At 43.9% G+C, this 27363-nt stretch overlaps 1 protein-coding gene across 1 annotated transcript; it reads left to right on the top strand.

Annotated features, from left to right (window-relative positions):
• Positions 1 to 279: 279 nt before the first annotated feature.
• LARS (leucyl-tRNA synthetase) lies at positions 280 to 27363 on the top strand. Its single transcript, XM_027682681.1, has 32 exons — positions 280 to 364; positions 1262 to 1380; positions 3117 to 3204; positions 3813 to 3893; positions 4339 to 4479; positions 5548 to 5709; positions 6384 to 6496; positions 6846 to 6909; positions 7421 to 7488; positions 7821 to 8046; positions 9113 to 9200; positions 9292 to 9368; positions 9984 to 10037; positions 10689 to 10829; positions 11528 to 11605; positions 12527 to 12612; positions 12703 to 12768; positions 12860 to 12942; positions 13572 to 13710; positions 15779 to 15991; positions 16877 to 16934; positions 17687 to 17750; positions 18380 to 18563; positions 18797 to 18887; positions 19722 to 19862; positions 20400 to 20540; positions 20625 to 20735; positions 21593 to 21703; positions 23697 to 23801; positions 25673 to 25768; positions 26143 to 26275; positions 27051 to 27363. Exons 1-32 carry the CDS (start codon positions 359 to 361, stop codon positions 27254 to 27256), a joined length of 3534 nt encoding a protein of 1177 aa, XP_027538482.1. The 5' UTR covers positions 280 to 358; the 3' UTR covers positions 27257 to 27363.

Below are 27363 nucleotides of genomic sequence, written 5' to 3' on the forward strand. Positions count from 1 at the left end.
GGCCCAGAGCCCGACCCGAGGGTCAGGGAGAACCAGCAAGTTCGGTGGAGCGAGCACATGAACCCGCGGCGACATCTTGGGGGGGGCGCTCTTAAAGGGGCATCGGCCTGGCGGGAGCGCACCCCAAGAGGCGTGTAGGGTTTATTTCCCCTTCTCCACGAGGGACAGGTGACAGCGGTGACCGTCCTGCTCTCCCACCTGCCCTCCTTCCCTTTCTTCCTCCTTCAGCTGCGGTCCGCTGCCTTCGCGCTACAACAGGCCCGCGTTCCCCCGCCCGGTGCCGTGGTACGGTCCTGGTCCCACCCCTTGGTCGTGCCGCTGTTGGTACGGCCCGCGCGGTCTCGTCAGGCGCAGCAACATGGCGGTGAGTGAGTGAGGGGTGTCCTGCCCGGGGGAGCCTCGGGGGCTCTGGGCTCCTCCGGGGCCCCGCACGTCGCCCCGGGGTCGCTATTCGGGGCCGCGGCCGTCGGGCAGAGGCCTCGCACAGGCCCCTCTGGGCCCTCTGCCCGGCTGTCGCGGTCCCTTCATGTAAAGATCTTAGGAGTGTCTTGGTTTTGAGGGAAAAGAGCCCAGTCCTCAAGCTTTATGAGTGCGGAATCTGCGGTGCGTGTGTCCCGTAACAGTTCCCATATGTTTTATGGTGAAAGAACAAGCTTCTTTAGCATTTACCATATGTTGCATTGTAAAACAGTAAAGAGAAGGGCTGTTTAACAAGCATTTAATTAAAATCACTTGGGATGCTTTACCTGAAGAACCCTGTCGGTGAAGTACAATTAGAGCTGTTACCAGACCCTCCTCCTGGCATGGGGACTGCTGTTCCCACTTTAGGTGTAGCAAGAGAAAGAAACATCAAATTGAGTTTATGGAGACTCTGGAATAAAACGGAATTCCGTGGGGTGTTTTTAATTGTATGATCCTGTCCTGTCTCCCTGGTTCAGAGCTCTCTGAGTTTGTTCATTATTGGCAAGATGATCAGTGTATTCCTGTGTTACTTGGCTGCTGTCCCTCTTTTGCCTTGGAGAAGGGTTGTTAACCCTTTCCTTAGAGATCCCGGCCCCTGTTTTGGGAGGGTGCAGCTCAGGGTGCAGGTTTGCACAGAGCCACCGCTGCTGCTCTGCTCTGGGGTGGTGCTGCAGTGCCCTGGAGCCAGAACAGCGCTCACCCGAACCCACGGGAGTTCAGGAGTGTGCTGTGATAACTCGCAGCTCTGTGGTTGTGAACTTCTACAGCCAGACTTTTCTTCCCCCTCTCTGTTGAGCAGGAGCGTAAAGGGACAGCGAAGGTGGATTTCCTGAAGAAGATTGAGAGAGAGATCCAGCAGAAGTGGGACCGTGAGCGAGTGTTTGAGATCAATGCTGCGGACAGGAAGGACCAAAGGAGGTATCATTGTGTGCTTTTTTTTCAGGTTTTCTCTTTCACTGCTTGAAATGTCTTTCCGTTTAAAGTCTGGGGAGGGAAAAGTGGCCCCTTTGGAGTGAGCAGGGTTCTTGGCTCTGCTGTAGGGACTCACTCACACATTGTTGGCATTGCTGTAGCTGATGATGTAAAGCAGATGAGTATGTGTGTGGCCAAATTCCAGCAGGGACAAGAGCAGCTCTTTCATTCCTTGGCAGTGTCAGTGCCCTCTGTGGTTTTAAATCCAGGTTCTCTTTGGTGACTTGTACACTTGGAGGAGGTTCCTCAGTGTGATGCCTGAGCCCTCACTACTGGGAGGTTTCACTCTGATAGAGGGTGTGTTCTGCTCTGCTTGGCTGAGAGAACAGTGTTACACAAAATCATGGGTCCTGCTGTTGGCCAACCTCTTGTAATTTGTGTAGAAGTGGAGGAACCATGTGTGACCATTACTGTTCCTCAGATGAGGGGCTGTGATTTCTTACATGAACTATGCAGAGGTGCCCTATCACCTGGCTAATTCTGGTCCTTTCTAGACCATTCTACCTTCCACCTGTGCTGGGTTTGGTTACTGTTTTGCTTTGATAATGGCTTTCTGCTCCTGTGGTAAGATACTGCTGAGCTGCTGTGTTGGTGTAGAAGGTGCTTCTCTCTTGGGTTACATTTCCTCCCAGCTGGTTGGTTCCATAGTTGTTCTCTGCTGTCTGAAGTTGGCTCCAAAGGAGCGGGCAGGTGTCACCCGGCTCTGCCCTGAGGAGGGGATGGACCGGAGCTGCAGGGAGGAAGAGCCTTTCACAAGTGCAGAGGGTGTTCTGCAGGATTGGGAAAGACCATTTAACTCTAGGTTTTATTTCTGCCCCAGAGCATCCCTGAGAAACTTGTTTGCTCTCTGGGAATGTGTAGTGTGCTTGGGAGCATGGCTCCTTTGGGATCAGTGCGATCCATGCTCTTCACACTGTGGAGGGGCTGCCTGGGGGAACGGAATTAGTCCTCTGGGAAGGTCTCTGCCTGGAAAAGCAGTGACCTTGGCAGTACGAGGTTACAATTTGCTGTGTGGGAAAGTCAGACTAAACCAAGATAATAACTGAACTGGTGTAACAGGTGGCAGGTTCTTAAATTGTAATTTTTACAAGCAAACAAATGACTTGGCCTTTATTCCTGCATGTTTGTAGATCAGTGTGAGTGTGTGAAAGGAGGAGACAAGGTGTGAAGTAGAGTGCAAAGGTAGAGGTAGAAATTCAGTGTCCTAAAGATGTATTATGTTGTTGGAACCTGACTTTTCAAAGCAACTAAGATGATGTTTATATCTTTGAAGTACCCTGCAACAATACATCCCTGTGAAAGGAGTGATTATTTACAGTGTGCCATTAAAATCTGAACTCAGTCAGTAGGAGATTAAATAAATGACTTTAAGCCTCTGTAGTAATTAATTTACAGAAGCAGGATTAGAATTTATTACCTGTGGGAACATGTTATATCTATTTCAACATTTCTTTGTGATGTCAGTCCTCTGAGGGGTTTTTTTGTGTTTAGGATTTTTTTTAAGAGGATAAAGCCTGTTAGCGTAGCAGCTCTGTAAAATCAAAGACTTGTGTTACTGGCAGGAAAATAATATTTTAATGTCACTGTGGGCTGATAACTGAACATTCCAGTTACCTGTTTTACATGTGCATTGTCTGATGGTCACTTTAAAAGCTGATTGTTTTAATTCTTTGACTTCTCAGCAAAGGAAAGTACTTTGTTACCTTTCCTTACCCCTACATGAACGGCCGCCTGCACCTGGGACACACGTTCTCCTTATCTAAATGTGAGGTAAATATTCTCCTTTGCTGATACCTTTAAATACTGCCCCAGAACAAATGCTGATTTTGTAGTTCAGTTTTAAACTAACAGAATGGTTTGTTAATTCCTTTATAACTTCAGTAATGCCTTATTACACTTTTTTCCCCCCCATATTTTCAGTGGGAATATTGCTGGCTGAAGGGAAATGCCATTCATGGCTCTTTGAATTTAAGGAGATGGAGCTGCAGGTGTTTCCTCTGTTCATTCTTTCAAATGAGATTTTTTTTTTAGGAGGTGCTGCTAAACAGTTCAAACTTCACAAGAGATCTGACTGTCTGTTTTGTTTGTTCCTGCTGTGCTCTGTGACCTGTGTTGGATCAGGTTTTGGGGCACTAGTGGGTGGGATTCCATGACATCCATCTCTTTGCTCCCATTCCTCTCTGGTCAGCCTGGAAGCTGGACAAGCTCATGCCTGTGCAGCCCAGGCAGTACCAAGCTCCAGTTTCACCTTCCTGTCATGAATTCCCTCCCCAGCTGGGTGCCTGCACTCACCTGTCTGTCCGTAGCTGGGTTTGAGAAGGTGCTTCCTCAGCCCTGTGCCATTCCTCTTTCACCTGTTCCTTTTTCCCTGTCTGTAGTTCGCAGTTGGATACCAGAGGCTGAAGGGGAAGAGCTGCCTGTTTCCCTTTGGGCTGCACTGCACAGGGATGCCCATCAAGGTGAGAGCTTTGCAGTTGCTGAGGGTCTTTTCTGGGTGGATTTTATCCCTAAGGCTGCTTGGAGCCTTGCTTACTGTCCATCCCCAACATCGCCTTAGTTTATTTAAAAATTCATCAGGACAAGTGTGATTTGGAACCTGAATTTGCTGTAAAGATGTGTTGTGCTTGAACTGTATATCATCACTTCCTAGAAGATAAAATGCTCTAAAACTAAATTTTACCTGGTGTACGTTTTTCTTTGCAAGAAAATCCTCCCAATAATCCTGTTCCTGCCCTGGCAGGCGTTCTGGAAGTAGCAGGATCTCCTAGAAGTTAATACAAGGTCCAGAAAAAGTTTAAAGCATTGTAGTGAAATGCAGAGTGTTATCAGTAAAACACACTCCTGGGCTGTGATTTCAACCAGTGTCCAGAGAAGTGCTGACACACTCTCAATAACTCTGTTCAGGCTTGTGCAGATAAACTGAAAAGAGAAATGGAATTGTATGGCTGCCCACCGGAATTTCCTGATGAGGAGGAGGAAGAGGAAGAAAATTCTGGTAAAAAAGAAGAAGAAATTATCATCAAAGACAAAGCAAAGGGCAAAAAGGTAAAGTTTAAACCAAGCCTTCCTGGACTGAGAGCTGTGCTGTCAAAGCTTCAGAGTGTGCATTGCAGTATTTTCCTCCTTTGGGCTCACAGAAACTCGTGATGTAAAGATTTTCATCATTTTTTCCAAGATAGCTGGGTACTTTTAAAGCAGACTTGAAAAAAATGCATCAGCTGCATGGTTCCAGAGATACCATGATAATGCATGAGCCCTACTGTGAGCTGCTGCACTGCTTCAGTTTCTTGGGAAAGAAAAAACCAGATCATCCAGAGTAGTACTCTCATTTTTTTCTCCTTTTTTTTTTTAAACCCCTCACAAAACATTCACAAACAGGTCGTAGGAAATAACCCTACTTTTTCAGAGGTAGGAGATGTATATACCTACTGTTCTGAGTATTCTCTTGTAAATTGGTATCTAGCCAATTCTGGATATGCTCTAGTGAAATCATCTAAACCATTTAAATGAGATTTAGGATTTTGGGAGTATCAAAAAGCAAGACAAAGAATCAAGTGTAGGAAAAACTTAGAAATGTTCTTCTGTATGTTTTTGAGGTGTGCTGAAGAGATTGTCCTGCTGTCAGTGTTGGGTTTCTCTGCATGACAAAAGGAGTGACCTTTCCTGCTCCCACGGGCAGGGAGTTGCTGTTGGGGAGAGACAGGAGATACTCAAAGGACAACAGCTGGGAAAAGTACCATGAGCAAAGTGACAGCAGCAAAGGTTTTTGGTACAAGGGTGTGGTGGAGGGCTCACCACCTTTCTGTGGTGCAAACACCCACGGGTTTGAGCAGGAATGGGCCATTCCTTGCCAGGTTGTTGTGGCACAGCTGCTGCAAGTGTGTTGGACATTGGCATGGAATAAGTGGGAAGAGGGGGGTTAGGGAGTGTGCAGTGAGTACAAGGTAGGAAATATTGTAGAGTGGAAACTCTAATCATTTATCTAGAGAGAGGATGTGAGAATATTTGTATTAACTTGTATATCTGGAATTGGAAACTGTAACATTAACAGAGGAAAATGCTCTTGTGAGTACAAGACCGTACACTTCTTACTGACTCCAGTTGTTCTTTTAGAGCAAGGCTGCTGCCAAGACTGGCTCTTCCAAATACCAGTGGGGAATCATGAAGTCTTTGGGCCTCTCTGATGAAGAAGTGGTCAGTTTTTCTGAAGCTGAGCACTGGCTGGATTATTTCCCTCCCCTCGCTGTCCAGGATCTGAAGAGCATGGGATTGAAGGTGACTCTTGGAAATCCAAATCTCAATGACACAGGCAGCCATACCTGTACTGTTAGTGTGTTTGTGAATGTGCTGCTTCTCCTTGGAGATTTTCTGCATAATACCAATATTATTCTAGAAATCTTTCTGGTATTCATGGAATTACTCATTCAACCTTTTCATAGTATGGGATGATAATTAAATGCTTTCATATATAGAGCTTGTACCCTGTGCAGTGGTCTCAACTGGAAAATTGTCAAATAAAGGAATTATGACTTCTGGTTCCTATGTGAGATAACAGGTCTGTGGTCAGTATTGACTGTAGTTTTAGGAAGAATAATGATGTGATGTTAAATAAAGGTACCTGTCCTGCTGACAACAGATTTTTAAAAATGAAGACAGGTAGAGATGATGAAACAAGGCAGTGCTGAAATTCAGTTTGAGTGGTTGGTTAAAACTACTACAAAACCTCTAAAATTCCCAGTCAGTGGAGGGGCCTCAAGCCTTCGACATCTCAACTCTGAGAGACCAGGCACAAACATGTGTTTAAGCATACAGCCTTTGTGGGATATGTACTGGCATTGTCTTTTTGGAGAGAAAATTCTTTTTATTTTTAAAATAATAAGTTTGCTATTATGAGATTGCTTTAATTTCTTGATTGTGTTTACTTACTGGAGCCTCTTGCCCATTTCCAGGTGGACTGGAGGCGTTCCTTCATTACTACAAATGTCAATCCCTATTATGATTCCTTTGTACGATGGCAATTCCTGACATTAAAGGAAAGAAATAAGATTAAGTTTGGCAAAAGGTAAGCTTCCCCTCAGGTCTAGGTTTATTGGGAGTGTGGATAAGCTCAGCTTACCTAAGACAGAGCCCTGTGACACGTCTCTAGAGCGTGTTTTTCACTCATATGAAACCAGAATCCTTTAATTGCCAGTGTTCTGCCTGACATGGTGAAGTGTAGTTGTTGTGCCAGCAAAGTGTGTGAAATTGTGTTCCTGGTTAAATTTTTCCATGGGGACCAACTCAAAGCAAAAAAAGGGCCAATACTAAATGTTCTTGAAAAAACTGAACTCTTTCCCAAAGAGCTTTATTTTTTTCCTCTTGCTCTACACTTTATTGTACTCACTGCTAAATGAAAATATACCTTTTTCTAGATACACAATATATTCTCCTAAGGATGGACAGCCTTGCATGGATCATGACAGGCAAACAGGAGAGGTAATATTTCTACTTGACATTTTCATGCATTGCTTATGAGCTTAAATACTGAAGGGAAAATAAATTGTATCTTGGAGCAAAAACGAGTTTGTACGTGCAGAATCACTGGGTCTCAGTTGTCAGTGCGTGTGAAAATTGAGAGAACTCCTCTCCTGAGCAGATTTGTCTGGAACTATGGGTAGTGTTTTCCATTGTAGCTTGTTTTTGCGATTCTTTGGCAATCTGTGCCAGCAGCATTACTCCATCATGTTAAAACAAACAAACTGTTGTTAACTTAGATGTTGCTGAGACAGTGTCTGACAAGTTTTTAGGTGTAGGAATACAGTATAATCTCTGCAGTCTGCATTTTAGTAAGAAGCCATTCATATGGATGGAAATAGGATTTACTTTGGGGAAAGCATCAGTACCTTAAATAGCGTTTGGATTAGGTTCCTGCAGAATAGGATTTATTTTCTTTCCTGCTCGAGTCAATGTCACTTATTGTTTGTTGCACTGTTTGTGGGAATTGTAGGGTGTTGGGCCTCAAGAGTACACGCTGATAAAAATGAAGGTGTTGGATCCTTACCCTGCGAAATTGAGGTAGGTCTTTACTTCTTAATGGCAGATAGGCTCTGTCTCCTGGCCAGAACTGACCATTGAATTAAAGACTGTTTTGCCTAATGCAGAATTTAATTTCACGCGGTTATTTCCCTCTTGTCAATGATCTGGTCTGTGCTTTGAGCTGCTCTGTTCCCTGTCTCTATGTGGAACAAAAAAAAAAAAAAGAAAGTGAAAAACTCACAAAGAATTAATGACTCACTTCCTCCTTTAGGAAACGTCACCTGCAAGTTGATATTGGCTTAATAGCCTGTTCTGTGTGATCTGGAATGTGTTTGTTTTGGTAACTTACCAAATACTTTTCCCCCCTCCAGTGGCCTGAGAGGAAAAAACATCTTCCTGGTGGCTGCCACGCTCAGGCCAGAGACCATGTTTGGCCAGACCAACTGCTGGCTTCGCCCAGACATGAAGTACATCGGCTTTGAGACCAGGAACGGGGACATTTTCATCTGCACCCAGCGTGCTGCCCGGAACATGTCCTACCAGGGCTTCACCAAGGACAACGGGGTTGTGCCTGTGGTCAAGGAGCTGATGGGAGAGGTGAGCATCTTGCAGTGTGCTGGGCAGGCTTAGCTGGTCCTCTGAGGCTTAAAGGTGATGGTGGAGGTCTAATTATAAAGAAAATACAAGGAGCTATTACAGAAATTTTGGAGTGTTCAGTGGCTAAAAAAGCAAGCAGCAGGCAGCTTCCTTGGCACCTGAGCCACAGCTGCTGCTGGGAGGGTAACCTGGTGTACTTACCTGAGGACAAATGCATTCCTATTGCCTCCTTTTGTATGACTTGGTGAAGGGATGGTTTTAAGTAACATTTTTCTACTTGCTGGGAAGAGTGAATGGAAAGGGAGGGGTAAAAGTAATAGCTGGAAAGGGTTACGTGGAAAAGGCTTTTGTTGGTGCTGACAGTTCCGGTACATCTTTGTGAATGAAGCTTTCTTAGCTGAGCAGTTGGATGAGATTCACTGTCCTGTTTGCTTTGAGCAAGTGTAGTCAGTGGCATTTGTTCATCCTGATCTAAAGGACCTTCAGCTGTTTGCATCCCTCAATCTCCATTCACTACAACTTGTCACTGTCTTTCTTGATCCTGCTTTGGAAAATGAAGTAGAAAATACTTCAGTTTTTCTTCCTTTGTTAGTAGACATGATGTGAATTCAAGCAAATTAGTGAGATAGAAGACAGCTGCCACATCTAGACTGCCTCCTGTCAGTGCATGAAATACCTTGACAATATGCTTTTCCTTCTTGGTTTAATGTAGCTTTTGACACTGGCTTCCTAAATCATTCCTGCCTTGATGCTGATGTGCTTCAGATATTTGGAAACAAGCTGTCCTCCTGCTTCCTGTGTTTTCCAGACTCTACAAGCCAGTAGTTTAGGTTTCTTTGTTGGTATTTGACTTTTCTATGAGTAAATAGCATATATACTGTCTGAAATAGTACCACAGGTTTTCTTATGTACTTCCTCCTTGCCTAACTGTATAGGTATAATGTATTTATTTGTTTGTAATGTGTAAGGAATGCCAGAAAATGTGAAGAATACCAGCTAGGAGAGCTTGCTCAGCTAGGCTGAAACCCTCTGATTTACTGTAACACTGTTCCTTTGTCCTGCTCAGGAGATTCTTGGCGCTGCACTTTCGGCACCGTTCACCACCTACAAGGTTATCTATGCCCTGCCCATGCTCACCATCAAGGAGGATAAAGGTAACTCTACAGCAGAGCCTCTTGGATGGACACTGGGCATTCAGGATGTCTGGACTAGTCTTTTCATCTGTTTATCTTTCCCTTTGCCAAGGAACCGGAGTGGTGACGAGTGTTCCCTCTGACTCTCCAGATGACTTTGCAGCCCTGAGAGACTTGAAAAAAAAGCAGGTCAGTCAGTTAACTGAATTGTTTCTGTTTCCTTTCCATAGTGGAGAGGGTCAAAAGTGGATATCCAGTGGGTAAAATGAAACTCACTTTAACTAGAATTTTTCCATCTCTAACTTGAAATCAAAGTAGTTAAAAATAAATGAAGTTTAAACCAGCTGGGATGGTTCAGATTTTCTTCTCAGACTTCGTGTCTGAGTTTTGGGGAAGAATCATGTAACTTGTGCTGCATGTTAAGGTAGAGAAGAGTACCAGTGAGACAGAAATGAATTCCTGTTGTGGGAATTGCTTCCAGAGATGAGATTAAGATTCTGTCTGAATTTCAAATGAGACTTAAAGTAGCTGTTGCTATTACAACTGCAAGAGTACATCAGTGTCTGAACAGGTATCCCTGACTATTAAATTTTTGTCCATTCATTTTCAAGGTAGAGCAATATTAATTTTTCCGCTCTTAAAAATGTAGACAGTTACGGCAAAGAATCACCTGGAAATGAGATGGGGATTGAACTCAAGTGTGAGAAATGGTGAGAAGGCAAGGAAGTGGCTTTGTTTGCTATATAATAAATAGAATATTTTTCTTCAATCTGTATTGCTTTTTTTTCCCTTCCAATTTTCAAGGCTTTGAGGTTGAAGTATGGCATCAGAGATGAAATGGTCCTGCCTTTCGAGCCGGTAAGTGCACCCAGATGTGTCCATCTGCAGCACACAGGACCTTGTGCTCTCTGATGAGAAATGAACCAGGAGATGTGCCTGCCTCTTCCAGAATTTCTGTTTGAAGTCCTCCTCAGTTGAAAGAGCTGAAAAGCTTAAATTTTTCTTGTTTTCCTGTAGTTATAATATTTGATCTGTTAGGAGTTGCAACCAAGGCTTGTTATTCTATGCTATACTTCAGAGAGAAAATTTTTGTGGGAATAATTGTTTTGGAAAATGGAATATAACCTGTTGGTTGATTTAAAAAGAAACACCTTTGAGCCTTAATGGCCAGATTATGAATGTATCTGTTCTATGCAAAGAGCTGAAGTCCCTCACTGTTAGTGCAGCCTCAGGGCTGAGTCAGTTTTCATTAGAAAATGCAATCCCCAAAAACCATCCATCCCAGTGTGTTCCAGTACCCTTGGTTCAACAAACCAGCTCCAGTACTGGCACAGCTTGGTACTGGTGTCATGTCAGGAGATTAAAACTGGGCTGCTCAGGAGCCACCCTGGGGACTGCCAGGAACTTTTGGTTGATGAGTGGAACTGCACCAATACTTCATAAGCCCTGTGTAACTTGGTTTGTGTTAGATGCTGCAATGGGGTTTAACAGCCCTCTGTTAATTCCCAGGTGCCCATCATTGAAATCCCGGGCTATGGCAGCCTTTGTGCTCCGTTTGTCTGTGATGAGCTCAAAATCCAGAGCCAGAACGACAGAGAGAAGCTTGCGGAGGCCAAGGAGAGAGTGTACCTGAAAGGATTCTATGAGGGAGTAAGTAATAAAAGATTGTGGTTTCTTGCTGAGTTTGATTAGGAAAAAAAAAGTGGATAAAGAATTAAAAAAAAGACTGCAAGAAAGAGGAAGACTGTCCTTTTTCCCCAGAGCACTTTTCATTTAGGCTCCTCCTGCAGCCAGGTTCTGCAGTTGGAGGAGTGATGCAGAATTGGAGAAAGAGAATGGAGGAATGTATGAGTGCAAACTGAGATTTATAACCTGATTTCCTAGCAAGTGGTCACCTTCTGGGGAGCTGATCCATTTTGTTATAAGTATTGATTGGGAAACTGATATGAAAAGAACAAGGTGTTGCTGTGGGTGGAGTTTTTTGGTTGTTTGTTTGGGTTTGTTTTGTTTTTTTTAATGTGTGTGTGTGTGTGTTTTTGTTTCAAGCTTTTTTGGTTTTGTTTTTTCCTCCTGTCATTACCTGTGCAGTAGATCTCTGTATTCCTCAGCTGGCAACAGTTTTTATTTCTGACTTTTTATGCTCCATCACCTGTGTGGTGCTGATGTGTGTACAAACTATTTTTGGGTAAATATGGCTACACTTAATGAAAAAAAACCCCACATATTCTTGCTTTTTACATGTTGAAGATTGTGGTACCTGCTACTTCCTTCTGTTGATCTAAAGAGTTATAGCACCTATTTCTTGTTAAATTTTTAAAAAATCGTCTCCTGCAACCCATGTTTTACAGGTGATGTTGGTGGATGAATTCAAAGGACAAAAAGTTCAAGATGTCAAGAAATGCATTCAGAAGCTGATGGTGGATAAGGTATGTGACAGTGTGCACATAGCTGCTGCTGAATTGTCCATTTTTACAGTGGTTGGAAAACCCCCAGTGTGGTTCTGCAGCCCTCAGGGTGCTTTGGGTCTGCAGAGCACAGAACACTGCTCAGAGAGGGACCTGGTGTTCTTGGGCTGAACAGGATGAGTAGCTTAATTAGTCCTCTTATTCTCTGCCTTATCCCATCACCTTGCCTAGGACACATTTTGGTGGTCTTATTTATTCTTTAATATAGTTGGGAGGGTACTGGAGGTGTAGGATCTGAACTCCTAAGTCTCAAGCCAGTAAAGGGGATGTATGATGTGCAAATGCCCCATTGCTGGGCTGCTCATCCTTCAGAGAAGGGAGAGCAGTAAATGAACAGCATTTGTGGCATCTCTGTAATGCCACTCTAATGAGACTTTCCTGATGAGGGCTGGGAGTGGGAGAGGCTTCTGTCATTTAGTTGTTATTCCCTTGTTGTTGCAGCATTGTTACGTCCAGATTATAATGTAACCCTTCACCCTGCATCAGCACACGTGGTGTGTGCAGGTAGATTGGAAGCTCAGCATTCAATTTTCCTTTACCTTCCCCACCTCTCTCTCTCTCCTGGGGTTTTCTAGGAGCTGTTTCAATCAGTGGGGCATAGTCAGTGAGGAATATTTTGTGCTTCTGTCCTCCCTTTCCTCATGCATGGAGACATTGTGTACAAAATGCTGTGAGCTGGTACCTCAGAGAAGCACAGTCAAGCCTTGCCTCATTTTACCCAGGGGAATACTGAGGCAGAGAGCCTGGGCAGGGATGAGAGCCATGCAGTAAATGCCATAAACCAGATTAGAATGGAGGAGATGCTTTTTAGTAAGTTGTTAGGATTTTCAAGACTTTGCTAAATACTTAAATCTCAGCCTTCACTGCCCTTTCAACTCTTAGAATGAAGCCATGATTTATATGGAACCTGAGAAACAAGTTATGTCGAGATCTGCTGATGAGTGTGTCGTGGCCCTTTGTGACCAGTGGTAAGTGAAGTAAAGCTGTAGTTATAAAGTGACTCCAACTGTATCCTACTTCTGGATTGCGTTATTACCGTGAATCTTTCCTGACTGTAGGTATTTAGATTATGGTGAAGCAAACTGGAAGAAACAGGCCTCAGAGTGCTTGAATCATCTGGAAACGTGAGTTAAGGATGTGGCTGTGATGGGGAGTGGCTGCTGATGCTGGTGGGGTCTGAGAGGGCTGAGAGCAGTAAGAGCTTCTTTCTTACAGGTTCTGTGAAGAGACTAGGAGAAATTTTGAAGCTACTTTAGGTTGGCTACAAGAGCATGCTTGCTCCAGGACGTATGGCTTAGGTAGGCAAAACACTCCTTTCTCACTCAATGCTTCATGAGGATGGTAGTCCTTGTTTCATTTGGAAGGTTTAAGTGCTGTCTAGCGTCCCCAATGGTATAGGGAAATGTGGAACAGCATTATCCAACTTGCATTGTGGCCCAGTATCCCAGAGAAGGTGTGCTTTGTTGGAAATGCACGTGGCCAGGGCTGTTTATTTTTGCATTACTACAGGGAATCTGCAGCATCTTGGGAGCTTTTTATCTGGGCCATTGATTTGGAAGGGACCTCAGGAGAGGGAACTAATACCATTTCTTGGGTATTGGCCTTAAATTCTGCTTAGCCTTCATCTTGTGTAGCCTGACATGGGACAGCTGTTAGAAGTGCACTATAACCCACAGCAAATGTTTGTGAGCTGAGCTGTGTCAGGAGACTGATTCAAAACCAGCGTTTGCTCTTGAGTAAAATTTTCAAATGCGTAGTTTAATTTTTAAAACCATTATTTTTAAAACCATAAGCATGAATACTCATGTATATATGTGTGTGTATGTGTTCCCCTGAAAGTCATAAACTGCTTATGTGTGCTTGAGAGTGGTGCCTGTTGGTCGGGATGGTGCTGACAGTACCTGAGAGCTGCCTTCCCCCTGTGCAGGGACCCGCTTGCCTTGGGATGAGCAGTGGCTGATAGAGTCTCTCTCTGACTCCACCATCTACATGGCCTATTACACAGTGGCTCACCTGCTACAAGGAGGGAACCTGAGGGGCCAAGGAGAATCTCCTCTGGGCATCAGGTAAGGAGACTGAACCACTAAGTTCTCTTTTTAATTGGGTGTGCTTATCTCCTGAATTGCTCTGCGCAAAGACTTGCCAAGGAGGCTGAATCTTTGCTTTTGTGTTTAAAAAGCATTGCTGTTAAATTTAACCTCCTGTGAGCACAGTCACAGCAGCTCTGCAGAGGGGAAATAAGGAAAGAAAGGAGTGTGGTGGGCAGTGTGAGAGAAAAGGAGGAGAAATGCCTCTGAAAGCAGAACTGTGTGTAGATTAAATTGTGCTTTTCAATACTTGTTTGACTTGCCTTGAAATGGTCCTTGCCAGGTGTTTGAGTGACTGGTTTCAGTGGCTGCTGAGGTCTCTCTGCTTACTGAGGCTGCTTTGCACTATAACAAACTGTAGGCTGCAGTGTACAGAGGGAGCAGGATTTAGCACTTAGTTTTTGTCACTGTATTAAATGTTGGTAACTCTCTTAGAAGCTTAGAACCATCTTTTCTGCACAACTTGTAAGTGGAAGCCTTCAGAGTAAGAGGGAGGGAGGCATTTGTACCAAAAAACCTCTTAAGGCTGCCCTGTGACCTTTTGGTTGGAATGGTTGTGAACTTCAGTGATAGGCATCAGAGAGATGAGATAGTACAGCTCAGTCTGGAATTGAAAAAAATCACTTCCTATTGTGCCTTGAGTGTTCTGCTCTAATTCTATGTGGTTTATTAACTGCTTTCTGAAGTAGCTTACACACTGGAAATGAAACTTTTCTTACTCAATGCTATAACTAATCTGAAAACCATTTCCAAAGTAAAGATTGATTCTTACAGAGAGAAATAGGTCTGAGAGACTGGGCAAGGCTGTCATTTGGGCTCAAACCTCTCTAATTACAGAGAGGCTACCCACGAGCTAGTCATGTCTGGAAACAAGCTTTGAAGTGAGCATCCTGAGCCTTGAATTACAGATTTGATGTAATTAAGAATGGACAATTAGAGTGCACTCCTATGTGAGTAGATAACATCTTACAGATTTGGCAAATGCTTTTTACTGGGGCTTGCTGCATGGGGTGAAGGAAAAGGGGTTTTATGGCCCATCATGTTAGTCACCTTCACCTGTTACAGCAGATTTGGCACTAAACACAAGCTCAGTCACAGCACAGGAATTTAAAGCCTAGAACAAGATCTACCAGGACCAAACCAGTAAATCAGTGCCTGTAAGATTTATTCTAGGCTGGTGGTATGGCCTGTCGTTTGAGGTGGTTGTTTAATGTGTACTGGAGGTATGTGGGGTCCAGAATTTTCCTCTCTGCACAGCACAGGTCAAAGCCCCTTAGCAAGTGTTAACACATAGCAAACTTCAGTTTGAAAGTATTTAATTTGGAATGCTTGCAGGCAGCATCTGGTGCATTCTGCTGAGGTTCTGAGGAGCCAGGAATAAAAGTTTCTCTGTAGAAATAAGAATATGTGTTAATGCAGCCCAGTGGCTGCAGAGCTGTGGGTCTAAGTTGCATCTCATCAGTGTTCTCATTCAAAATTGTGGATCCTGCCTCTAGTAATTGGCAAGATGTGCCTTGTAGTAAATGTTAATGTTAACTGTTCATTCCATTCAAAGTGGGAATGTTTTCCATGTAGGAGGTGAATTGTAGAGCAGTTCTCTCCTGGCCTCCTGCTCTTTGACTTCCATGGAAGCCAGAAGGAATGGCTCTATGATACGTGCTAGTGATGGGCTCTAAGTGTTCAGTTATGGTGGTGCTGAGGTTTGGGGGTGACAGATGGAAAAGAAATTATGGGGTTTCCAGGACACTGAAGATTATGTTTTATTTATTAATTGCTTTTTCTTTATGGGAGTCTTCATGCTTTATTGTGAAATCTCAAAAGGCAGTTTAAGCAGGGCATGGCTTGAGCAGTTCTGAGTTTGCTTCTGTTGTTGGATTTACTCATCTGATGTCAGGCAAAGGACCTGGGCATTCTCTGTCTGTGTTTGCTGATCACATGGAGTGTGTTGTGAGAATGGATCAACAGGTTTAAGCTGCCTTGTACAAAATGCTGTGGAGTGTGAAAGGAGCTTTTACTGACATCTCAGTGTGGGACTGATTCTGTGCAGGGCACATCAAATGAGCAAAGAAGTCTGGGATTACATCTTCTTCAAGGCAGCTCCATTTCCTAAAACTGAGATTCCAAAAGAAAAGTTGGATAAGCTAAAGGAGGAGTTTGAATTCTGGTATCCCGTGGATCTCAGAGTTTCTGGCAAAGATCTTGTTCCAAATCACCTGTCGTACTACCTCTACAATCATGTGGCCATGTGGCCAGAGCAGAGGTAAGTTGGGATGTGATGCAGGTGTGCAGGAGGCAAAGCTGGAGAGTTTGTAGTTCCACTACATTTGCTAATTGCCTTTGGACTGTACAACATTCAGAATTAGGTTGAAAATATGTTCTTTCATATTGCAGCTTTGATACAGTTATCTGTAGTAGAAGTTACTGAAATGGGAGGGGTTTTACCATTATTTCCCCTGGTTTTTCTGCCATTTCTCCTCCTGTGGGTTTTCCAGTGTTGAACTGTATCCCTACATTGGAATTTGCATGACTTTATTAAGTCTTCTTAATTCCTTCTCAAGGATGGTTAAAACAGACTGTGGGTATGTGTATATATATGTGAGTGTACATATATATATATATATATATGTGCATTCCTATTGACTGTGCTAGGTTGAGAATCTTTGCCCATCACATGGTGCTTTTAGGATGAAGATACTGCTTGCCTTCCCTTGAACCTCTGTTTAAGGGTTGTATGAAACTGTATATAGGAAAAGTGGGGTTCTGATGTACTATAGAGGTGATTGTGGGGAATTTGATATCTGCTTCCTCTGTGGACCCAGTGCTGTTGTGTGCTCTTGGGCAGTGCCAGTCACCTGCCTTTACATTAAATCTATCTGAATAGAGGGAGGTGAGATAAATGAACTAGAATTGCAGGTGCACTGCTCCCTGCTTTGCCTTTCAGCAATGGTAATTCCTAGCCCTTATATTGCAGTTCTTTTCATCTTCAAAGACACTCCTTAGTATTTTTAAGACAGCCCTTAGGTATCTTTTTGAAGATTCCACTTAAGGCGTTCATCCCAAACTGGAACATAAAATGTTTGTTCTTTTTTAAAAAAGAGAAAATGTGTTTACTTGGCCAAATGCTTTGTATCTTGTCTTCAAACAGAGAAAAATGGCCAGTAGCTGTGAGAGCCAATGGACATCTGCTCCTCAATTCTGAAAAGGTACAGTGAGGTTTTATATATGACATGGCTTTTGTGTTGTCAAAATAGGCATTTGCCAGCCAGACTGGAAAATTCTTCTTGGAATTTAAGAGGGGGAAATACTGAAATGTCTTCATTTGTGCCCTCCAGTTTTTCATTAATCAAAGACCTGCCTTTCCTCTGATTCTATGGAGCACTTCTGTTAAGTCAGCTCTTGTGTAGCCTTGGCAGTTTAGTAAGGAGTTCAGTGCATGTCTGTTAAGTTTTAGGGTAATATAGAATGCTGAATGATTTATTTATTTTACTAAGGTTCAGCTTTGTAAAGCGTTGAAATAGGTGCGGTGGGAGGAAAGAGTTTGTGCCAATAACTTGCTGATGTGTGCAAGTTCTGACACTGAGTTCAATTAAAAGTGGCTAAACCCAGGAATTAGGCCTTGGAGACTGTCTGATATGGGGAAAAATAAAAAAACCAACAAACAAAACAAAAAACCCTAGCAGAATCCTTAATGAAAAATCAATGAAGGGTGAGCTGAAAATGCCAATTTTAAAGTGGTATTTAAGTTTAATTTGGGGAATTTCTGGGATTATATTTTGGTGCTGGGTGCTTGCAGAGTTCAGTCTGCTTTTGCTGTGAGACCTCGTTCAGATTTACCACATACTTTTTGCTGTGATTCATGAAAAAATGGTTTACCCAAACCCTTGTTGGGTCTGTCTTGCTTATCCACCAACACAGGGGATGTGTGAGAAAACAAACACTCTTCTCTTTCTTTCAGATGTCTAAATCGACAGGCAACTTCCTCACCCTCACTCAAGCTGTTGACAAGTTTTCTGCAGATGGTGAGTGTGTTCTGACCTGCATCTGATTGTCAATTATGCCAAAATGACTAAAATGAGTGTTTTGCTCTAAGGAGTTTATTGGAATGTGTTTATTGGAGTATTGAATGGCAATAAATCTGCCACTTACCACCTGTTCTTGTTGAAAGGCTGCACTCTGTTTGGAAGATGGGGATGTGTGTTAGCACAACACCTGGTTCAGCCAGGAGCTGCTCCTGGGGTTGAGCCCTCCAGGGAGGGCCTGTTTCATCTTTTTATGTTCACTTAAGAGATCAGGACACAAGACACATGCTGTTTTTGAGCATGGGGTGTGTACATGTTTGTGCACTGTGTATCCGTGAGTGCTCATGTTCCTTCTTCCACACTCCTGTGTTTCGAGCAGTGACTGTGCTGCTCTCCTGGTTCTAGTGTCTGTCTGGTCCCTTCCCAAGGAGGGCAGTGTGCCTCTGCCAGGTGAAGTGCCTCCTTTGAGGCATCTCTGGCTGGCCAGGCAGTTTGACTTTGCTTTGCATTTATTAACTCTGACTGAAGTGAGCTGTCACAGGTGCAGGAGGCACGGGGCTCCAGGGATATCTGCCAGCTAAGGGCATCCATTGTCATCCAGCCACGGTAGCTGATCCTGTTTCCTTCAGGCATGCGTTTGGCCTTGGCTGATGCTGGAGACACTGTGGAAGATGCCAACTTCGTGGAAGCCATGGCAGATGCTGGTATTCTTCGTCTCTACACATGGGTGGAGTGGGTGAAGGAAATGATTGCAAACAGAGACAGCCTGAGGAGCGGCCCTGCCAACACCTTCAATGACAGAGTCTTTGCCAGGTATGATACAAAGGTTAACAGTACAGTTTGGACCATTTTTTTCCTTGCAAGGAGCAATCCTGTAGTTATTTTTTTTTCTCTACAAATTAATGAATTCCATAAAACAGAGCACATTACAGAACAGGTGATGGGGTTGGGCTGCACTGGTGACAGTGACAGTGTTTTACAGAACATTGCCATTGTGTGGGGCAGACTATGCAGCAGTGATGTTGTCACTTCCCTTCCCTTCCCAGTGAGATGAATGCAGGCATAATGAAGACAGAACAAAATTATGAGAAGATGATGTTTAAGGAAGCTCTGAAAACTGGCTTCTTTGAGTTTCAGGTAGGAGGGCTCTTCTGAGGTGTAAGAAACTGACACCTGGTATTTGTTACTTTGTGGATTTCTTTTGATCCTGCTGTCTCTGATCCTTAATTATACAGCTGAATTGGAATCAGAATTGTGCCAAGAAATGAGTACTTCAGTGGAATAAATCTGGAATTGCAGAGGTCTGCTTGCGTCAGTTTACAAATGTCCAGAAGAAGACAAACGTGATGCTGCAAATAGTCCTGATATTCTAGTACAAGCAAAAAGCTGCTTAAAAAAGGACACTATTAAAAAGTGTTGCTTTTCTTTAACTCCTTTGTAATAAGGAACTCTTCATAAGAAATCCAGATAATTCATTAACAAAATTGTTTGGAAGCAGAGTGCTTTTTGATATCCTCCATAAACCATGTCTCCAGAGTGTCTGCAGAGCCGTGCCGCTCCACTTAACGAATTACAGACACTCCTTCATGTGGCTGCTTTGAGATACTCAGGAGCAGGATTGAATAGGCTGAATTATGTGTAATGATAGATCATATTCATTGCCTTTTTCTTAGTCCTTATTAGTATCTGTATGCAGGCTATTTGGGATGACAGCACCTGATACACAGCTGTGGATGTTTTTGTTTTTTATGTTTGTGCCAATAAACCCTTTTTTAAAGTACCACATTAATGCAAAAATCTGAGGGCCAACTGGCAGATTCACACTCCAGTGCGTCAGGAAAATACAGTTCTTAGAACTCAATAATGGATTATTACAAGCTGCTCACACTGTGAAGGCGTGTTAGAGCCCAGAAGTGTGTGAGTGTTTCTCCCTGGCAGTTGAGGGCTCATGGCTGTTTTGGTGTGTTTCAGGCAGCAAAGGACAAGTACCGGGAGCTGGCGATCGAGGGGATGCACAGGGAGCTGGTGTTCCAGTTCATCGAGGTGCAGACTCTGCTGCTGGCTCCCATCTGCCCCCACCTCTGTGAACACATCTGGTCCCTGCTGGGGAAGGTACTGGTGCTTCAGTTCTGTCATTGATTCAGACCTAAGCTCTTGCTGGATTTCAGTAACACTCATGTCAGGTGTTATTCATGTGCAAGTAGAAGAAACGTGTCAGAATCCAAAGAGCCAGAATGGCTCCTTGTCCCTGGGACAGTGACTGCAGGGAGCCTGTCTGTTGCTGTGATGATACGTGCAACTTTAATACCAGTCTCTTTGGTTGTCTGCTGACAAGGAGGTGATCTCAAATTAAGCCAAACAATGCAATATTCTTACACTTATGCATAAAACTTAGTTTTGTTTGTTTTCTTAAGTGGCTTGTGCTTGAAGATGGAGTTCTGTAGCCATATGGCAGTTGTGATTGTATAGTCCTGAACACACTTGCAAAGAAGTGCTTGTTGGCTGTGTGCTCACACCTAGTTACAGGTGGATGCTCACTGAGGTCCGAACTGTCCAAACTCCACTTTGCAATCAAGCTGTAATGGTTGGAAAACCCACCAGATAATGTGTGTTCACCCCAGTGCACGTCTCTTCTTCCTCTCTCCAAAGCCTGACTCCATCATGAGAGCCTCCTGGCCAGCAGCAGGGTCCGTGGATGAGGTGTTGATTCGCTCCTCTCAGTACCTGATGGAAGCAGCTCACGACCTCCGGCTCCGCCTCAAGAGCTACATGGCACCTGTGAAAGGAAAGGTGAGGGTTGTCTGTTTAAGTGTGTGTGCTCAATAATTCTGTAATGCCTAAGGACTCCTTCCTAATTTTTTTTTGTTTCCTCAGAAAAGCACTAAAGAGCCTGCCCAGAAGCCTTCTCACTGTACCATCTTCGTGGCAAAGAACTACCCTCCCTGGCAGCACACCACCCTGTCTGTCCTGCGCAAGCACTTCCAGGTGCTCGTCCCTTCCCATTCCCTTGACCTGCTTCCCTGCTTTTTTGGGGCTCTTTTTCTATCTGTAAAAAATTTATCAGCTGTAACTTGTTTCCAAATGATTTCAATGGATTAATTCTCTTTATGGTTTTACAACTGTACAGTAAGTTTTGGTGCTTAATGAAAATGTCCCAAGGACTGTCAGTGATTTGACCGTCGGATTTTATTGGTTTTGACAATCTGAGTAAAAACATCCCCGTGCTCTGTTACTTCTTTCATTTGTAAGTGATTAGCTTTTAAAATATTCTTTTTCCCAAGTACATTTCTGTGGAAACATTGTTGACTGACAGACTAATGCTTCCTTATGTTATAAGTGGGCTTAGAAGCATTGTTCTAATCCTTCAATAGGTGTGTACCACTCAGCAGCGTTACAAGAAATAGGTTGAAACGGAATAAATGAGTCATAAGAAGAAATAATCCTTTCTGAAAGTGGAAGGATCTGTGCTTCTGACATGTGGAAACAGCTCAGAGTGGCTTTTAGGATCCTGATGAACTGTCCTGGGCTTGAACACACCTGGGTTGTAGCTGATAGATTAGGGAGTCCTGACTATTCCAGCTTGTGGCATTGAGATAAACCAATATTCCTCATGTGGAGTTCTGGGGGTATTCACTTTTGGGCATTGTTTAGGCTTTTTTTCTGTATTAGTGTTAAATGCTGTTCGGGCTGATGTTTCAAAAGGATGAGTAAATTATCTGTGGAATCAATGATGCTGAAAAACCTTACTGGCATTTATAGGAAAGCAGGGAGGGTATATGATATTAAAGGGCAAGTTTTTTAATGATACCTCTTCTCTTCAATGGTTTTTCATCTGTGTTTAGGTCAGTGGAGGTCAACTTCCAGATAATAAAGTAATTGCCAGTGAGCTGAATACCTTGCCAGAGCTGAAGAAGTATATGAAGAAGGTGATGCCTTTTGTTGCCATGGTGAAGGTGAGTGTCAGAGAGACAGTTCTAGTACAGGGAAAGCTTTGGTCAGTGAAGTGTCTCCCTCCTGCCCTTTGCTTATTTGGCATCTTCATGTGTTTGTTTATAAACATCTTTTAACATCTCTGGAAGAATTACATAATAAAAATGTCTCTATATGAATTAGCCCAGGTGAGCTCAGGGTCTGGTTGAGGTTTGGTGCTTGCAGGTGCTTCAAACACACCTGGATTCCTCTGCATTTTAAATGTATCATATTTGACTTCTCCAGTTTTTCATGATGAAATGAGAATCAGGTGTTGCTCTGGAGTCATAAAATTGGAAGTTAAGATCAAGGCCAGAGTTAATTGATTGCAGTACTTTAAAGGGAGATAAAAAGGGACTGTTCTGAGCCTCGAATGGAATTATGGATTTTGTGTATATAATTCTTATGTTTATCACTTAATATTCTGATATTCCATTATTTTCCCTGAGTCATGGAAGCCTATGAAAATCTTGGCTTCCATTTTTTTAAAGGAACTTTTTTCTACTTGCTTTTGCAATAAAACTTCAGTGCAGCAAGAAGCAATGAATTCACAAAATTTTAAAAAAGGAGGGCCTGCAGAGTGGGATTTAAAAGCTCTTTGACTTCTCATGATCTGTAGAAGTTGGGAGGGATTAGTGATGGAAAAAATCTTAATGAGTGTAAAAAAAATTACTTTTTCTCTTTAGGCTCTAGCTTGATTTTTGAAATGCACGTAATAATGTCTTCTATTTAAAAGCTTTGTCATGTGTTCTAAATGGAGGTGCTCTTTGCCCTCCCTCTGGGGTTACTCTGATTTTGCCTTTTCATGGGAGCTTGGAAGCCTTCAGAGGAGCAGAGAGCACAGGACAGCTCTGCAGCTTCCTGTCGAAGTTTGTAAGAGCTGTAGGGATGTGTTAGATCCACTGAGCCAGCTGGGAAAGATCAGACAAGCTCTCAGTCCTGGGAGTTAAGGCTGATACATCCCTGGTTTTTGGTGTCCTTAGTCTGGCAGCAGTGAGTGATCCTGGGGCTCATGGGGGCTGGTGTGCTGAGGTCTACCCAAAATCCATCCTTTCCCTTTCAAAGAGAGTAAGCAATTTCACATAGAGACATGGAAACATCTGACCTCAGACTCCCCAGATCAGAGTGGTTTTGTCTGAAACCAATTATTCAGCACTTCCAGAGTACAAGAAGCACTTCTACTTGTGCTTCCCACTCATCAGAGGAGGGCTGAAATGTAGGAGAACCTCTGTGATTTACAAAAGGAAGCAGTTCCGTGTTAAAAGGGAATCTTTCACATTAAACTGATGAGGAAACCAGGAAACCACAACCATGCTGAGGCTGACAAAGAAGAGCTTCAAAGGAGGCAGCTGGCTCAGCGTGTGAGAGCCAGGCAGGGGCAGATTAAACTCTGAAGAGGAAGTTCTGTTTTAGTAAAAAAAAAAAAATACGCGTGGTTTTTATATTGCCTTTAATACTCTGTCTCTTGTGACTGTTGCTGCTGGCTTTCTGGACTAATTAAGTTACTTTTATGTTAACATACAAAGTGGTTGTTATTTCCCTGCAGAGAACTTGTTGTACGGCTGCTGTGAGCACGTCCAGGTGTTGTGGGCTCGTCCTTTATTTTTAAACTGGGTCATAAGCCTGAGTTTCCTGCTGTGAAATGCCACTGAAATGCTGACTGATTTTGTGAATTCTCAACCTGCGCATTAAGTAGGGATTATAAATAACTGTGAATGTCAAACACCTTTTCAATTCTATATTAAAAATGTGTTCTAATTGCTCTTACTCCTCCCATCAGTGTCACCAACTCCCTGCAGAAGAAACCCTGTTACAAGAAAATTATTGCTCCAACGTTAGTGTTGTGCCAGCAGAGAGCTCTCGGATTTACAAGCCTGTTCTTTTCATGACTAATGTGGATAGTTTGCCATTTTGAAGCACCATTTTACTTGCAGCAGAGGTTTTTTAATACCCTTTTTTTTTTTCCCTCTCTGACAGGAAAACCTGGAGAAGAATGGTTCACGTGTTCTTGATCTGGAACTGGAGTTTGACGAGCGTGCAGTGCTCATGGAGAACATTGTCTATTTGACAAATTCCCTGGAGGTTGGTACAGACTTGGCACCCACTACTCAGCATTTATTGGGATAGCTGGAGGACCAGCCTTCCCTAAGGCTCTAAGCCTGTTTACATTAACTTCTGGGTGTACATGGCTCAAGTAACAGTTTTTTAGCAACTTTCTCTTTGTCAGTGAGGGTGTATAAATCTGTTCAGTCTAGGCATGAGACACAGGGGTAGGTGTGTACTACACAAACATGGTCCCAGAAAACAGGGCTGGTTTTTACTGCAGGACTGGATGTATCTGTGAGAGTAAAGTGAGACTTCTGAAGAGACATTTTTCTCTGAGCCAGCCTGTATCTTACATGTTTCCAGCTGAGGAACTGAGAAGGAGCTGGTTCAAGGCATTACTAGCAAGAATGATCAGAGTTTTTGGGCTCCTACCCTGGCACATTGACTGCAGCAGGCTCTGGTAAGGGATTTTCACACTGTGCTCTGTGAAAAGGGTCCCATCTGGTAGCAGTTGTGCTGCTTCATATGAGGAACAGAACTCAGTTTTAATAGGAAACACGGCAATGAGGGGACAACTCAGGCAGGTGGTGTTTAAGAAAAAAAAAACAAACAAAACCCCACTAAAGCAATCAAAAACCAACCCCAAAAGCCCAAACCAAAAGCAACCATTTCAAGAATTAGAAAATACATATCACAGAATATGCCAAGTTGGAAGGGACCCACAAGGATCATGGAGGCCAACTCTTGGCCCTGCACCCATTCCCAAGAGTCACACCGTTGAACTCTTGTCAGGCTTGGTGCTGTGACCACTGCCCTGGGGAGCCTATTCCAGCATCCAGCCACTCTGTGGGTGAAGAACCTCTTTCATATATTGCAGAGCTTGATGTAACCTGTACAGTGTGAAACAAGTGTGACTTTGCTGGGCTTGTCCCATGTCAGAACAAAGTCAAGAGTGAGCAACAACTTTTACTTTAAACTATCTGTTAAATCTGCAAACCCCACAGACCTGAGGGAGGGAGCACTGGCTCAGTGCAGCTGTTAAACAGGGGATCTTTCATGTGGGACAAATTGAGCAGGAGTTGTCAGGTTCTGCCCCAGTGCAGACTCACCCCATCTGATGACTCCCAGTCATGCCATCAGCTCTGCTGCAGGGAACTGGGGTTCACTGGGAGGTTTTCAGGGTTAATGGGAGCTGTGCTGTCCCTGCCAATGAGCCACACTGGGTGCTGACCTACATTGGAGGGAGTTACCTGTATAGGACATGACTGGGCAAGTCAGGAAGTCACCCCTCAGCTCTGGTGAGTCTGAATTGGGCTCTGTCAGTGCTGTGCCCCCCTCACCCTCCCCTCAGTTCACAAAGGCTTTGGGGACAGGTGGTGTTGAGCAGAGGACCATGAAGGGGGCTGGGGGAGCCTGGAGAGCGTGACCTGAAGGCTGTGGGCTTGTGGAGACTGGCTGAGGGGAAGATTTCAGAGCAAGCTAGTGCTGACTAGAGAGTTAAGGGTGACCAAGCCAACCTCTGTTGGGGTGGTGGGCTGCCAGTCAGACAAGGGACAGTGACCAGGAGTTGGGTGCAGCTTGTGAGGCTGGGGGAATGTTGTGGGGACAGCAGTGTATCCTCAGAACAGGCCACCCAGAGGGGCTGGGGAGTCTCTGGGGATCCCTGCCCTTGGAAATTCACTACTGGGGTCTTGGGCACCTCACACAGGGAGCAGGTGACACTCCAGTTTCTTCCAAACAAGATTTTATGGTTTTAGGTGTGCTGTTGTTGCCTTATGTCAGTGCAAGTTTACTTTTTGCTTCCCTACACGAACAGCTGTTTGATGGGGCTGTAACTCCTGCTGTTCCTTCCAAAGCCATTAAACTCCTGCTTATTCCCTCTTCTCCCATTTTTTTTTGTTTTACAGCTGGATCATATTGAAGTGAAGTTTGCTTCTGAAGCAGAGGATAAAATCAAAGAAGACTGCTGTCCTGGAAAACCATTTTCTGTATTCAGAACTGAGGTAAAATCAGAAATTCAGATAGTGGAAGTCTTAAAAACTTAATTTAAAACTTAAAAAAAAAGCAGACAAAAGTGAATATGCCATTTAAGAACTTCCATCAGACAGGATTGTTCGTCATGTATGAATATTTCTAGCTCTTTTAACAGTAAAAATGTCATTGATTTCCCTAAATATGTCCTAAACCCTTGTTGAACTCTGGGCTGTATTTTAGATTTGGGGCAGTGCTGGCATCCTGCACTGCCGGGCAAGTTCTGAAGGGAGTTTATCCCCCAGAAGATTTGTGGAGAGCAGATGTTTATTTGGTTTAGTTTCATGTTTCCCCTGAGGGATCACAAGCACAGGTTCTCCTTTAAGATCTGTGTTGTCTCTCACAGCCTGGTGTGTCTGTGTTCCTGGTGAACCCTCAGCCCTCCAACGGCCACTTCTCCACAAAAATGGACATCAGGCAAGGGGACAACAGAGAGACCGTGATCAGGCGCCTGATGAAGATGGACAGAGGAATCAAAGGTAACCAGCACAGGTGTACAGCTGTCCCACCTGGTGAGACCAACGTCTCCAGGAGAGAAGTGGAAGTGAGAGCTGCTGAAGGTTGTGCTGCTGCAATAGGTGCAGTGGGAACAGAGCTGTGTTTTGCTGAAAGATGCAGGGACTGAGAATCAAACCAATCTGAAGCACTGTGAGCTGAGTGTAAAGGGAAATCTGGACCTCATCCTTAAACTTGTGGCAGCAGAGGAGTTTTTCCTGAAAACAAGGGAGATGAAACAGGGACTCTCTGTCTCTTCCCAGAAGGTGTCAGTGTGCTGTTGGGTGCAGGGCTGGAAGGCTGTACTTGCAGGAAGGCTTGGCTGAAGGATCACAGGCTTCCTATGGATTTTTCTTGGACTGCTTTAGAAGTCTTTTATTAGTGTGTATTTTAATAGGGAATTGTATTGAATACAACTCTGACCTTCCTCTTCCTCCCAGTCTCTGCAGCTCATTCCTCAGAAAATGAGAAATAACTGTTCAGTTACTCAGAGCTGTCCTGAGCCAGATAAGGCAAATTCAGTGCTTGGAGTGTGGTGTTGGGAGCTGGTATTTGTGTGGGTTTTCCCCATTTCTGCTGCTAATTTGCTGTGTAGCTACTGAGGGACATCATTGTATTGGTGTAAACCTTAACATGATCATTACTCCAAATAGAATGTATTTCCTTGGAGCAGGTGTGGAAGTCCCAAGGGGTAAGCATTGCTCTGGCTAACTTGTGTGCAGCTCCCATGGCCTGACCAGCCCCTCTCTCTCTCTGCAGATCTCTCTAAAGTGAAGCTGATGAGGTTTGATGATCCCGTGCTTGGGCCCCGTCGTGTTCCAGTCCTTGGCAAAGAGGAAGCAGGGAAAACACCAATCCTGGAACAAGCCATCTTCCACATTGACCTGGCCCAGAGGCACGTCCGCGTCACCGAGAACGGCCTGACCAGGGACATTGGGGACACAATTGTTTACCTGGTTCACTGAACTGGCACGTACCTGGCAGTGAGGAAGGCTCATGGAGGGACTTTGAAGCATCTGTAATAAACAAAGAATTTGTTCTATTAAAAAAAAGCCCATCCCAACCAACCTGA

This window comes from Neopelma chrysocephalum, unplaced genomic scaffold (assembly GCF_003984885.1).
Source record: "Neopelma chrysocephalum unplaced genomic scaffold, ASM398488v2 Primary Assembly neopelma1_63, whole genome shotgun sequence".
NCBI lineage: Eukaryota > Metazoa > Chordata > Aves > Passeriformes > Pipridae > Neopelma > Neopelma chrysocephalum.

Coding starts and splice junctions, on each gene's coding strand:
- LARS (XM_027682681.1), top strand. Junction 4,480..5,547: donor ACAAAGCAAAGGGCAAAAAG/GTAAAGTTTAAA, acceptor TTGTTCTTTTAG/AGCAAGGCTGCTGCCAAGAC. Junction 12,943..13,571: donor CTCCAGGACGTATGGCTTAG/GTAGGCAAAACA, acceptor CCCCCTGTGCAG/GGACCCGCTTGCCTTGGGAT.